At 41.0% G+C, this 15,995-nt stretch overlaps 1 protein-coding gene across 1 annotated transcript in view; it reads right to left on the bottom strand.

Annotated features, from left to right (window-relative positions):
- The window catches only part of SMS (spermine synthase), a 168,785-nt gene that overhangs the window by 77,604 nt on the left and 75,186 nt on the right, over positions 1 to 15,995 (bottom strand). Inside the window, exons 5-7 of the mRNA XM_075854047.1 lie at positions 10,934 to 11,109; positions 6,108 to 6,262; positions 1,778 to 1,867 (exon numbers count right to left, since the gene is read on the bottom strand). Of these exons, the coding sequence (XP_075710162.1) occupies positions 1,778 to 1,867; positions 6,108 to 6,262; positions 10,934 to 11,109 (421 nt within the window). The remainder of the gene's footprint in view (positions 1 to 1,777; positions 1,868 to 6,107; positions 6,263 to 10,933; positions 11,110 to 15,995) is intronic.

Raw genomic sequence — 15,995 nt, 5'->3', positions numbered from 1 at the left:
GGCAGAGCGATAGCGGCTCTACTCTGGGACTCTGTCTCTGGGAATGCCCCTGACATCACTGTCCGTATATGTACAGTGTTGTCAGGAGCAGAGCAGTGTCCCAGGCAAGGTGCTAGGAGCACTCTGCTCGGGACTTTGGTTCTGGGGTTACCCCTGACATCAGTAGCCGTATATGGACAGTGATGTCAGGGGTTTCTCCTGAAGCGCAATCCCCAGCCTGAGCATCGGCAATGCTCCGGCTGGGGATTCCACTCCTAGAGGGAACCCCAAATCGCTACCTACAGGGGTGGGAGGCTTTGTGGTACTACCAGCGAGGGGGGCTGTGTGACACTACCTGGGAGGAGGGGGCTGTGTGGCACCACCTGGGTGGTGGGGGCGTTGTGGGGCTACCTGGGTGGTGGGGGCGTTGTGGGGCTACCTGGGTGGTGGGGGAGTTGTGGGGCTACCTGGGTGGTGGGGGCGTTGTGGGGCTACCTGGGTGGTGGGGGCGTTGTGGGGCTACCTGGGAGGGACCTGTGTAGCACTATCTACAGAGGGCACTAAATTTATGGGGGTACAAACTGAGGGGGCCTGATTTCTATATGGGGCATAAACAGGGCCTAACGTCTACATGTGGGATCAAAGTCAAGTTTTCTGCCATTTTACTGCCGCCGTGAGTTCCTCCGCAAAGTGGCCTACTAAGTCTGTGTCGCCCAAGGGCCCACATAAACGTGGAGCCGGCCTTACCAGAGGACATGGGGCATGTTAAAATCAAGAAATGCCTATTGCATTCAATAGGAGCCGTGAAAATTAGTGAGCGGTTTTCCAGTAAAAACAGCTACTTGCTGTGGTCCCAGGAGCAGGACTCCCATGATCCGCTTAAAGAGACTCTGTCACAACATTATAAGTGCCCTATCTCCTATATAAGGAGATGGGCGCTGTAATATAGGTGACAGTAATGCTTTTTATTTAAAAAACCGATCTTTTTTCACAACGATTTTAGTTTATGCTAATGAGCTTTCTTAATGCCCAAGTGGGTGTACTTTTACTTTCGACCAAGTGGGCGTTGTACAGAGGAGTGCATGACGCTGACCAATCAGCATCATGCACTCCTCTCCATTCATTTACACTGCACTAGCGATATAGTGATATCACTATGTGCAGCCTCATACACAAGCCCTAACATTACTACAGTGTCCTGATAATGAATACACATGACCATCCAGCCTGGACGTCATGTGTACTCAGAATCCTGACACTTCTGAATCTTTTCTGTGAGATTCCAGCAACGGATACGAAATCTCGCGAGATTACGAGGTAAACGAGATTTCGTATCCGTTGCTGGAACCTCACAGAAAAGATTCAGAAGTGTCAGGATTCTGAGTACACATGACGTCCAGGCTGGATTTCATGTGTATTCATTATCAGGACACTGTAGTAATGTTAGGGTTTGTGTATGAGGCTGCACATAGCGATATATCTATATCGCTAGTGCAGTGTAAATGAATGGAGAGGAGTGCATGATGCCGATTGGTCAGCGTCATGCACTCCTCTGTACAACGCCCACTTGGTCGAAAGTAAAAGTACGCCCACTTGGGCATTAAGAAAGCTCATTAGCATAAACTAAAATCGCTCCTAACGTTGTGAAAAAAGATCGTTTTTTTTAAATAAAAAGCATTACGGTCACCTACATTACAGCGCCGATCTCCTTATATAGGAGACAGGGCACTTATAATGTGGTGACAGAGTCTCTAACAGTATAATACTTATAAACAGTACTAAAATATTATACACTTACCTGATAACAGTCACCTTTCAGATTGTCTAAAACATCACCGCATGTTTTTCGCATATGTTGTCTACATCCATCGATCACCATTTGGTCTATGTTTGAAGCATGTTAAGGTGTAATTATTTGTTTGTGAGACACGACTCTATAATGGGCATCCCTGACAAAAATTATGTACTTTATTTCATAATTCACAATTACAGCGGAGTATGGAAATAAAATCTACGCTGAATGACAAAGAATATTAGTTTTACAGAGTCCGTCACTGACTATGTAAACCACTACTCTTATTATCTCTCCTGATGTTTGTAGTGGTGAACAGAAACATCTAACCCACATTTCTTGCAAAACACTTCAACACTGGATGCATAAGGCATTCATGGTAAATAACCTACATTGACTACGTGACTTTAGTGGTAATGTCAAAGTGATGTTACCCAGAGGCGTAGCTAGATTCTCTAGCACCCGGGGCAAAGATTCAGCTTGGCGCTCCCCCCCCCAACCTCTTTCCCGACATCTCCTTCCCCCTCGCCGTGTTTGCTTTCTCTACTAATCAATGACGTGTCATTTCTTTTCCACATTTCTTTTTATGTAACTCGAGCATAAAAACATTTGCACATTTTACAAGCAATATAGTTCTATACACAACACCAGAACCAAGCCCATTACATATATACAATGCCAGAACCAAGCTCAGTACATAAATACAACACCAGCACAAATACAGCTCAATTTAGTGCAACCCCTGCCGTATAGGTATGTACGGCGTAAAACTACAGCTTCCAGAGTGGCCCGAACAATGATAAGGATATGCTGGGAGTTGCTGTTTCACAAAAAATAAATCATATCATAAGCATCTCGCTGCAGATTATACAGTGACTACAGTGCTGATTAGAGGCAGAATGAACATTTACATTAGGTGACTCACCGGTGACGTCTCAGATTCTAGTTCTTTTTCGCCATCCGATCCAGACCTCTATGATGAATTCTCCCGGTCACAGCCCATTTCTGCAGTTTGCCACTCAGATGTCTTCAGCTTCTCACTTTTCCAACATTTCTACACCTATAAATAAAGATAAAGTTCTCATTATACCACACACTACGTCCCTAAATATAATAGCACCATACACTGCACCTCTAATTATAATAGCACCATACATCGTGTCCCACACACACACACTGTGCCCCCTGTAGATAGTGCCTGCCATAGAGCCCCCTGTAGATAGTGCCCCCCTATAGCCCACCCCTGTATAGTGTCCCATAAATAGCTCCCCTTATAGTGCTCCATAGGCCACCCCTGTATATGGTGCTCCATAGATAGCCCACCCCAGTATATAGCCCCCCCTGTAGATAAAGCCCCCCCGGTAGATAAAGACCCCCCTGTAGATAAAGCACTCCTCCCGTAGATAAAGTCACACTTTTTTATTACAGTAAAATAACAAACTATTCAAACTCACCTCAATCCTGTTCCCACGCCGGCCGGCAGCAATGGAGACCTGCTCTCTTCTGCGCAGGTCTCCTGGGGGGTTGAGCGAAGAGTCTATGAAAGGCGCTGATTGGCTGGGCAGGATGACTTTCCCTGTCTGTCAGCGCTTTTCAGCGACGGAAGCGCAATACCGCTTCACTCATACAAAAGAGCTGAATTGCCGGGCACGGAACGTACTCGGCCATTATTTGCTTCCAATTGTACCTGTATCCTATACACACAGGTACAATTATAGTGCAGGAGGAGGTGGCACTGGCGCCCCCCTCTAAGTTGCGCCCGTGGCACATGCCCCGCCTGCCCCCCTAGCTACGCACCGGATGTTACCACTAACGGTCTATTCACACTGCGTCAGGGGAACCCGTGAATGGAATCCAAACTGAAACAAATGGAATCCATAGGTTTCCGTTTGCATCACCATTGATTTCAAATGGTTTCCGTTTATCACCGTTGTGTAAGGGTTCCATCGTTTTGACGGAATCAATAATAGTCGACTGCGCTATTCATTCTGTCAAAAGGACGGAACCGTTACACAACGGGGACAAATGGAATCCATTTGCATCGAATTCGTCACCATTGAAATCAATGGTAATGCAAACGGAAACCTATGGTTCATGGGTTCCCCTGATGGAAAGCTCAGACGGAACCCATGAATGGAGTCCTGACGCAGATGTGAACGAAGCCTTAGCAGCGAACGTCGGAGGTATACGTAGGGAGGATTTCCTACAGGGAAAACTAGACATTACACAGTGCCCATTCAAATCAATGAATTGTCTGTGTATGCAGGACAGGTCATTTAAAAACAAGAGACACTCTTTGGAGTCGCTCCTTCTGGACAAGAGATGAGGATTCTTAAAATGGGAGCACACAATTATTAACGCGGAACTATGTTTTTTCTAAACTAGACAACCCCTTTAATTGAACAATTTAGTTTTCCCCTCTATGGCAGGGCTATGTAGGAATCAAGGCGGACTCATCTGCAGCATTGAAGGCTACAAGCAGTGGATGCCACTGACAGCAAACAGAGCTCTTGAAAATTATAAGGAGTTGATGTACAAATTATAGTAAAAAATGTCATAACTTTTCAGCATACAATGAATAAGCCTTATCTGTTGAAACCAGGAACTCCCCTTTAAAGAAATCATACAATTTACATAGGAGGGCACCTTTTAAACACGAACATGTTCTGCACTAACATCATTTCCATGGCATAAACTCTTATGAAATACAGTAGACAAGCTGGATTACAAATTTTACAAATGGTAAAGACCCTTCTAAAGTTTATTGGTCTTACTGCAAGTTCGGCATTAAACGTATTACTATTTACAGTAACTGAACTTGACAGATGGAACCACAGTTCAAATGCAGAGTAAAAAGAAAAAAATATCTCATTTTACATTTGAATGATGGAGAAAGCCACATAAATAATGTGATTATGGGTAAGTGTGTAGAACTTTTGGATTCTTGCAGCTAAAATTCACGGGCCCAGACAGAAATCAAATCCATTGCCACAGCATTGCTTAAATTCAGCACTTAGCTATGCTCTGTAAGCCAAGCCTGTAGGCCGTTTCTTCAAAGCTGCAGTAATGGACGTACTATAGAGGGATAGAAGTAGGATATTCTGGGATATAAGGATTATATTCTGTACTAACAGTTGCTTTTAAATGCTTTTTAGTATTCGCAAGTTACTCTTTATTGAATGATCTAGGACTATACTTCATAACTATATGTAATAATAATTTGTAAAATGGGCCTACTAGGGCCATTTAACATAACGGCTGTTTACTTCACTCTGTTCCCCAAATGCCAGTTTCCACAGTGCTCAGTACACTAAGTCTTTAGCTGCACAGGCAATATCAACTACTACTGCATGTTACCGGGCTGTACAGCGGAAGTTGGTAAAATGACGCACCATTCTCGGACATTACTTAGTGCTCTTCTGTTATTGGATAAAACTGCACCATTTTCTGATCCAAATGGAGGAGGAGGCTTCTAAAATAGAGCGGAGAGCTCTCAGTGTGAACAATATAATGTACAGCAAGCCTGCAGGGTGCGGAATGAGCAGGAAGTCGGACCCTCAGTCTGGGTGATGTCAGAGAAGGGGGTCTGGCTTTGGCAAGCCCACCCTTTTTAGTTAGTTATTTTCATAAATAAGTAATTCCTCTTCTTCTAAAGTAAGACATATATAAAGCAAGGTATATATGCGCAACTTTATGTGCCTACACCTAATGAAATATATTTAAATAAACAATGGCGTGAATATGAGTAAGAATTGCAATAAATTATGTTTGTAAATCCTAGGGAACCCCAGTGAGTAAAACGAAGTTCTCTTAAAGAGGACAGGTCACTAGGTCACATAATTTGAACTGGTTTACTGATCTGAATAGCGCTGTCTCCCTGATTCCAGCGCTGTTTTGTTATTTTCCTAGACACCCCCCCACCCCCGTTCCAGATATATTGCCCACTGCTTTGTTGGCTCCCTCTCCACTAATTTGCTGTAGTTAGCCAACAGGGCGTGAAACTACCCTCAAGATGCATCACGCTGATAGGTCAGCATCAGAGGCAGGGAAGCTAGCTCCAACCCGTTGGCTAACTACAGCAAATTAGCATATAGGGAGCCAACACAATATCTGGGCAATATCTCTGGAACGTGGGGGGGGGGGGGGTGCCAGGAAAAATAGAAAACCAGCACTGGAATCAGGGAGACAGCGCTATTCAGGTCAGTTAACCAGTTCAACTTATATGACCTAGTGACAGGTCCTCTTTAAGGCAGGATTTAAAGAACACCATACATGTAGAATTGCTAATGAGGTTTGTACCAGTCCCATGACAACAACACAAGACAGAAAAGGATATCTCTACCATGGTAACCATCTTTGGTTTTAGTTTAACGAGTTCATACAGTATGCCACCATCACCTCCTCCTAGAATTAATACTTCTTTCCCACAGTAGTCCTCCTTGCCACTGCCCATAATGGCATGGGTGTACGCTAGATCACTTTCTGCTAAGTCTGTGAGAATAAAAATAGAATAAAAATACAGTACACTGTGAGCAAATGTTCGTAGAGAATACCAAAGCAAAGTCAAATAGAATTAATTATTAAAACTACATCTAGTAACCCCACCTCCATGTATTGAAGTAATATAATGAAGTAATACGAGTATTTTCGTCTAGGGAACTTCAAGATTAATCAAACGTAAAAGCTGATAGAATTTATTATAGTCTTTTAACACTTAAGTTGTTATGGTGGGGACAACTACTTTATCACCTATCCAAAGGATACGTGATCAGTGTTTGATCGCTAGGAGTCCCACCACTAGAATACCCACGGATTACGAGAATGGGGGTCCCAAGTCCACTGTTTGAACGGCACGGTAGTCATGCATGTGCGCTGCCGCTTCACTTATTCTCTAAGGGTATACCGGAGATTGATAAATACAGCGCTCGGAAATCTCCGGTAGTGATTGTAGTGATACGGTGTAAAGCACAAAATGATCAAAAATAGACAATAAAAGCATTATTTATTATTCGTAATAATTGCTTGTGATTGTTAACACTTTGGTTCGTTCCTTTTCTTCAGGTTTCCATTGCACCTTGATGGCCAGTAGAGAGTAGCATGCTATGATATATTATCCAGTAAAAAGAACAGACCCTTTCTGATATAGATCAATTATCTTTGTAATCATTGAAAAAAAGTAGGAGGGAAGGGGTGTGGAAACCGCAATCATTTTCATATCTTCATGTAAAAGATGGTGGTTGCCATGATTAACATTTTTATTTTAAAAGAGTGGTAAAAGTGTGAACATCTCATGAATACCTTTAAAGGGGTTAACCCGCGAATCATTTTGATACCAAAAGCCCTGAAATGTTATTAATATCGGTTTTAATTTGAAATGTTCCTAGCATTAAAAGAAATACCTTTTTCATAATTTTTTTGCTTCCATGTGTCCCCCTCGGTGCTGCTGCTAATCTGTGCTGATTTGGAGGGGCTCTGAGCAGAATCAGTCTCAATGTAAACGGCAAACATTGTAAATTTGTTATGATCTATACAATGAATATGGTGGGACAACCCTTTTAATCAACATTTGAAGCTGTACCTAAACATGTAATCAAATTGATGTCCTCCATAATAAGTGCCCTCCCCCCCAGCCGATACAAAGGAGAGTTGTATAGTGAGAGCTCTTAGCACTAACTATTTAAAAAAAAAAAAAAGAAGTGTCTTTTGAATGCCCATAAAAATTAACGTATTTCTCCCTTATGACCGTTTTACTAGCGTGGAGCTGCCATATTTATGGAAAGAACCTGCCTACTGAACAATGGAGGAAGCACATGTGTGCCTGCCACCACACAGCGGTGAATTGCATAATAAAATAAGAATTTATTACATAAAAATTGTTTACTACTTATTTATACTTTTCTCCATGATGGTATTAGAAAGAGGTTTTCTATAAGGGAGAGAAGGCAATCACACGGTCTATGATAAAGGTTTAATTGAGTCATGTCAGTACAACAGCTTCAACACTCTCATAGGTTACCTTTTAGGGCTCATTCAGACGAACGTGAATAACGTCCGTGTTCTGTGCATGGAAATAACACGCAGCACACGGACCAATTGATTTCACTGGGGTCGTTCACACATGCAGGAGTTTTCACGCAACGATAGTCCGTTGCGTGAAACTCACTGTATGTCCTATATTGGTGCATTATCACGCACCAACACGCCCATTGAAGTCAATGGGTGCTTGAAAACCACACACCTCACACTGATAAATTTTTCCCTTCCCTTTTCCCGTCCCTTAGTTGAACTTGATGGACATGTGTCTTTTTTTCAGCCGTACTAACTATGTAACTATGATTCACATCCGCGCATCTGCGCATTTGCGCATCAATTCAAATGAAAAAAATAAAAAAATACATGTGCTTTGCGAGTCCGTGAAGAACGTATGCCACTTGCAAAGCACACTGATGCATAACGGACCAGATTTACGCGCATTTTTCACGCGCGTGAATCTGATACGCTCGTGTGAATGTGTAGCCTTAGGCTGAAAGAGCAATTGTACCCTTATGTTGTGATATGATACAGTGGTTCCCCATCAATAAATGTGATCACACAATTGTAAAAAATGCCACTTAGTATATTTTCTAGCAGGCTATATTAGTCGGAAGAATTAGTACAAATGTCCTGTTAATCTGAATGGGGTATGCAAAAATCCCCAAAACCCCATTCAAATACATTGAACATATTTTCAGTTGCATAATATTCTCCAATAAAACTTGTGTGTGTAAAAATACCCTAATTCAGTTGCCCGTAAAATAAAACTGCCCTATTTAACAACATTTCACAGTAACAAAACCTAAAGATTGGAGTCTGACACACGAAAAATTAATTAAGAAAATGCAAGTTTATTGAATCAATTAAAATAAACAAAACACATTAAAAACATAGAGATGATTGCCACAGAACAAAAGGCTTCCGGGCCGAAACGCGCGTCGGGGTGGACGCCAGACACGGTAAATCTTGAGATGGGGAAGAGATTCTTCTATGTACTGTAATAGACATCGACATATGATGTGTACACACCTCTCCTAAATCATCTCCTTTTACCATTATGGGTAAGTGCCCATATGTATGATGTAGAGGTTATATACGGTGAACACATCATTGTTACATACCTCTTCCCGTGACATCACCCCTGCTCTAATACAGAACACCAGTGATTGTCTGTCCGCTGTCTCTAACATCATGTCCTCTCTCTATCTGAAGCTGAATCTTTCTAAAACTGAGCTCCTTGTGTTCCCACCATCTACTAACCTCCCTAAACCTGATGTCTCCATCTCTGTGTGTGGCACTATCATCACTCCTAAGCAGCACGCCCGCTGTCTCGGGGTTATTTTTGACTCAGATCTTTCCTTTACTCCTCACATACAATCACTTTCACGCTCCTGTCATTTTCACCTCAAAAACATGTCCAGAATCCGCTCTTTTCTTACGGAGGAAACTGCCAAAACTCTCATTGTTGCTCTGATTCACTCTCGTCTTGACTACTGTAACTCATTACTAGTCGGTCTTCCCCTCACTAAACTCTCCCCTCTCCAATCTATCCTCAATGCAGCAGCCAGGCTGATCTTTATGACCAACCGCTACACCAACGCCTCTAATCTGTGCCAGTCACTACACTGGTTGCCCATCCCCTTCCGAATAAAATTCAAACTTATTACTCTCGCCCACAAAGCTCTCCACAGTGCTGCACCTCCTTACATCTCCTCCCTCATCTCTGTCTACCACCCTACTCGGGCTCTACGTTCTGCCAACGACCTTAGATTAAAATCCTCCATAATCTGAACCTCCCACTACCGTCTCCAGGATTTCTCTCGTGCTGCACCAGTCCTCTGGAATGTGCTACCCCAGACAATCAGATTAATTCCCAATATCCACAGTTTTAAACGTGCCCTGAAAACACATCTATTTAGACAGGCCTATAACATTCCCTAATCTGACTCCTTTCCATGGCCCTCCTTTTAGATTAGTCAACAGAATAAGATTCCCTCACACTCCTTCTCTTCATGTCCGTCATACACGGATACTGGCTGGTGACCGGCTCATGCAGCTTTATGTTACCACCGCATGTGTATAAAAATGGCCGGACCATTGTACAGAACAAACACTGTTACATTTTGTGTCTCCTTTACTTCCTCATAGATTGTAAGCTCTTGCGAGCAGGGTCCTCACTCCCCAGATTTGAATTGTAAATGAACTTTGTCACTATGTAATGTCTGATATTGTTTGTTTCATGTCCCCTCTAAATTGTAAAGTGCTGCGTAATATGTTGGCGCTATATAAATAAAGATTATTATTATCATCAAATTACCACATGTTCATATACAGTTGGCTGCTGGATTTATTTCTTTAATTACAATTGACCCACAATAGGCTGATTTCGTTTTTTACTTGTTTAACATTGTGTTATATATAGATAAATGTAATTCGCTATAGACTTGCCTTTATTGGTTTATACAGCGCCACCTTCTATACTATATGATCTGGTTGTCCTTTTGTTCTGTGGCAATCATCTCTATGTTTTTAATGTGTTTTGTTTATTTTAATTGATTCAATAAACTTGCATTTTCTTAATTCATTTTTCGTGTGTCAGACTCCAATCTTTAGGTTTTGTTTCATATAAGCAGGTTCACCGTTACCACCATGCTCACTATGGGTCTTTGGCCCGGTTCCCCATAGACATCATACACCAATGGGAATGGTTATTCATAACGAATGTTCTAGGGAGCTTCTTGGTGTCCTCCATTTAGGTATAGTATTTCACAGTAACAGTAAGTCGAAATAAAAACCGTGTAATACTTTTCTTAAATGATCTTGTACAAATTTTGAAATACACAGTATGTGTTTCCCCAGCCATTCACTTCCAAGTTTAAGTAGATCTTTTTTCTGGTCCATCATGGAATCTGTATGCGCACATTCGGCAGACATTTCTAGGACTTCAAGAGTAAATCTACCTTCACTTCATAGGTATAGCAAAGTTTTTGCAAATACATTCAACATTTTATGTAGACCAAAACTGTGGCATGCAATACATATGTTGTAGTTCTCCTTTAAGTATTTGATCTATTCTTATCTACTAAATGGCTCTTAAAAAAACTGATAAAAGAAAACAGGGTAACTTACTAACATCTCCATTGAGGATGAGAATGTTTCCAAACTGCTTGGAGTGGAGAATTTTGATGTTCTGATAAGGCGAATCTTTACTGTAAACTATTTCATCTATGTCGTACTCTACTAAGCGTCCGTCAGCTGTGGGCCAGTATCTGTCAACCTGTGCTCCTCGAACAATGGCTGGCAATCTAGTGTGGAAAAAGAAATGGAACAATTAATAATTTATTTAATAAAGAAACAGCCAGAAAAATAAGCACATTAAAAGGGAGTCTGTCACCAAAAATGTACCTGTCAAAAGCAACAGAGTAATATAGTAAAGGCTCGCTTGAATGTAATGTTATTTTCGTTTTTAAAATCACTTTATTCAATATATGCAAATTAGCATTTTGGAGCAACGAGAGAGTCACCATTGCTCCAAAACGCTCTGTCTTCTTTCCCCAATCCAACCCTCCTTTCATGGATTGACAGGGGCCAGGCTGTGTAATAGCCGAGTTCACGCCTGACTCCATAGTCTCCTGAACGCACGCGGTTCTGCTTTATAATCGGCACATGCGCAGTACACCCTTGACGTTTCACCGGTCTAATCGGCTGTACAGCGCATGCGCCAATTACGTCAGACTACACCCTCTTCTGCTCTGTGATGCCGAGGTCCGACTCTTCCAGGTGTAGTCAGACGTAATTGGCGCATGCGCAGTACTGCAAATTAGACTGGAGAAAACTCAAGGATGTACAGCACATGCGCCGAATATGAAGCAGAGGCGCCGAATATGAAGCAGAGGCGCGCGCATTCAGAAGACTATGGGGTCAGGCGTGAGCTCGGCTATTAAACTGTCTGGCCCCTGTCAATCAATGAAAGAAAGGAGGGAAGGAGAGACTGGGGAACGGTAATGCCCTCGTTTCTCATTTGCATATATATATATATATATATATATATATATATATATATATATATATATATATATACAATAAAGCAATTTTCTCTGCAAAGGAGGCACCCATGTGAAAAATAAAAATAATGTTAGTCAGGTGAGCCTACACTAGATTACTCTGTTGCTAGTTTGATAGGTACATTTCTGGAGACAGACACCCTTTAGGGAAGCTAAGCTATATAAATAAATACAACTAACAGTTAAGGCTGGGGCTATACCGAGACAATTAGTCTCTTAACTTTATTATTTATATATTTTTTGAACAATTTTGAAAACTTTCCTAGGGGCTGCCAAGGGGCCACACTTCCCTCCTTTATTACCTGTACAGACAATACAGCAGAGTTTGTGTACTTCATGACAGTGGCAAAATATGAGAGTTAATAAACAGAAACATGTCCATATAATCATATAGATTACAGGAAGAGTTGAAGGGAGTGGAAGGAGAGATGCATTCAGAGCCATATCTGCGTGTATAGTATATAGTGTTGCTATCCTGCCTTATCCAGACTTCCAGCAGTACAACAGTTATTCTGTCATCAACGATGATATGACTCTGCTCATACTGTCCCAGTCTGTACATCAACCTAACAAATGAGCTGCAGAAAAGTTTACATTTCAGCCTATTGGGTATGCTCTAGTGACCAGTGTTTAAACAATATTTAAAGAAGCTCTGTCCCCAGATTCATACTTCCCCATCTCCTACCTAATTGAATAGGCGCTGTATTGTAGATAACTATTGTTTTTTAAAAAAAACGTTTATTAGTGACAAGGTTATGATCATTTTAACATTTAGGCAAATTTTTGGTAAAAGTCCAACTGGGAATTTTTATTACTCTAACCAAGAGGGCGTTGTAAAGAAAAGTGTATGACACTGACCAATCAGCATCATACACTTCTCTTCATTCATGTCCAGCTTTAGTCACAGCACAGCATGTGCCGTCACTTACTCTCACAGTTTCTTCACCGGAGCGTCGGGAGAATGACTAGACATCGCCTCCAGCAGACTCCTGGCTGGAAGCGATGTCTGGTCATTCTACCGACACTCCGGTGCCGGTGAAAGACGTGCTGGAGGAAATCACAGCGTCATGTCGCGAGATCACGCTGTGCTGTGACTAAAGCTGGACACGAAAGAAGAGAAGTGAATGACGCTGATTGGTCAGTGTCATACACTTTTCTTTACAACGCCCACTTGGTTAAAAGTAAAAAAAAACGCCCAGTTGCACTTTTACAAAATGTACATAAATGTTAAAATGATCATAACTTTGTCACTAATAAGTGTTTTTTTAAATAAAAAAAACAAACAAAAAAAAACAACACAGTAGTTATCTACAACACAGCACCTATTAGATAATGTAGGAGGCAGGGAAGTATGAAACTGGTGCCAGTGCCTCTTTAAGTATCTTTTGATACGGGTAGTCCCAAAAAACTCTCTTAAATGTTATATAAAAAAAACAAAAAAACAAACAAAACCCCAAATAGGTTTATTTTTAAAACCAATTTAAAATAATGTCAGTTTCTGATAACACATTCCCTTTAAGTGACTTTTATATTACCCTATGCAGAAAAAAAAAAAGTGAATGACTTTTTTAAATTGCTAATAAATATTCAATCAAGCACCAAACGGAAATGCTCAAAGTAATATGACGATTTGACAAAATGTTTGTGTGTAGCCTCAACCACCGAATAAACATACCAGTTATAACATGATGCAAACCATAATATATCCTAAAGTGATAGCATTCACCTTCCAACATAAATATATAAACACTGTATGATCTATACAAAAAGTCAGGTAACTTTGTAAATCCGTGCGGTTACTTTTCTTGGTCTGCTCCTGAGATGCAGTCTGTATTATAGCTTATTCTCACTCCCCACTGACTCATTGTCGGCACGGAGTTGGTTATCGTGATTTGGACTGTGTCTTTATATCAGTACAGTAATTAGATATAGTAAAAAAAATATAAAAAAAACGCAACAGCAACTTTCTTAGCATTTCAGGTGTTCAGCTAAGCTACTAGTGATCAACAATCTTACCAACGGTTCCCAATAGTAACTAGCAATATAACGGGAGTTACAGGCTGTAATTCAGGACCTGGGGTAGTACAGCACATATGAGCCGGTTGACGGATTCAGGTCTGAAACATTTAAGTTTTCATGTTCTGTTAATAAAGTGGATTCAGTGATCTTGAAAGCATATTGGGAGTAGAGTTGTCACAGAATTTGGACTTCGATAACGATACTTTGTGTAGTATTGCGATTCTCGATACCAAAACAATACTTTGCCAACAATAACAACAAAAAAAAAGTTCTTCCATTTTCAGATATGAGGCACGAGGAGTGATGAATTTTGAACCTCCATGTGCCTCTCATTAAATAGTAATTAACCCCATAATGTTTATCACAGTCATAATGGACAACATTGGGTTAATGTGCGAGGTACATGATGGGGTTAATTACTATTAATGTGAGGCACATGGAGGTACTAAATTCACAACTCCTCGTGCTTCACATTAATAAGTGAAAAAAAGCAGGGTTTTTTTTTAATTAGATCTTTTTGCAGAGTACACATCATAAATGACGCTATAAATTTGTTGTGCATGGTTATCACAGTTGCGACGATACCGAATATGTGTATGTTTCATGTATTGAGACTTTTATTTTAATGTTTATTGTAAAAAGTGTGTGTATATTTTTTTAAAATTTAACATTACTTTATTTATTTTTATTTTTAAAATTTAATGTACTGGCATATATTTAGTTCTCTAGCCTGTGTACTGATAGTATACATGCAGTTGTTATGACTTACCCAAGTATGCCCTAACAACAGGAAATATGGTCAGACAGCCCTGGGGTCCTTCAATGCTCCCTGGGCTGTCTGCCCATATATGGTATGTCCCTCGATCGCGTCACAGGGATTTCCTGTGACACCATACAAGGGGCATCCCCCTTCTCATTTTCCCCTTGAATGCTTTGGTCAGCTTTGATTACAGCATTTAAGGGAATAGCGGCTTAGGTCAGAGGTTTTTCTGATCTTCGCCATTAGAGCGGGGCCGCAGCTGTGCCCCGCTCCTGACAACAAGTGTGTGCGTGGTCAGTATGTGGGGAATCAGCCGACGCTCCACTAATGAGCGCCGTCACTGAAGACAGAACATGGGGGTGTTTTGCAGTGTGCCCACCTTGTTCTGTCTTCAGTGCGGACGCTCATTAGTGCAGCGCCGGCCGCATCACCTCATGCTGACGGCACGCGCACACTTGTTGTCAGGAGCGGGGCAATGGCTGCAGTCCTGCTCTAACTACATTCAAGTATTACAATACTAAGCTGTGCGGCCGCACAACTTAGTACCTGAATACACAAATTAACGGTATTGAACCATTTGAGGGTGCACGGCATCAAAATAGTATCGATATTTCTATGCATTGTGAAACCCTAATTGGGAGTGCTGTCCATTCTCTTTTACTGTTCTAAACTTAAAATGAGAGCACATCAGGCAAAGAGGACTAGAAATATTCAGCTGGCAAGTGTATGTACTTAGTATTCATGTCATAAATTAGTGCCGTCCCTTCACCTTAAATAATAGGACATTCCTATTGCTTTTGAGAAACGTAAATGCCCATCACTTTCCATAAATGTGTTAGGACATGTATCATCTAGTTTTACTAAAAAGGATTTAATATTTGTAGTTATATTTTTAGACTATAAATCTGACCCAATGAGTTCTGGCAACAGCTTATTTCCTTCACATTGAAATAAATATGCAGCGGAGTCGAGGGTGCATTTTTGTGGTAGTCGGGAGAAATACCCGTTAATAACAACATGTATTTCATGTGTATGGCCAGCTTTATAGACCGAAAATAAACATATGTACCTTGAGTGGCACTTCATCTAGGAATATACACTACCGTTCAAAAGTTTAGGGTCACTTAGAAATTTCCTTATTTTTGCAAGAAAAGCACGGTTTTTTTCAATGAAGATAACATTAAATTAATCAGAAATACACTCTATACATTGTTAATGTGCTAAATGACTATTCTAGCTGTAAACGTCTGGTTTTTAATGCAATATCTACATAGGTGTATAGAGGCCCATTTCCAGCAACCATCACTCCAGTGTTCTAATGGTACATTGTGTTTGCTAATGGTTAGAA

This window comes from Rhinoderma darwinii, chromosome 2 (genome assembly GCF_050947455.1).
Source record: "Rhinoderma darwinii isolate aRhiDar2 chromosome 2, aRhiDar2.hap1, whole genome shotgun sequence".
Lineage (NCBI taxonomy): Eukaryota > Metazoa > Chordata > Amphibia > Anura > Rhinodermatidae > Rhinoderma > Rhinoderma darwinii.
This window is presented reverse-complemented; position numbering and strand designations above follow the sequence as displayed.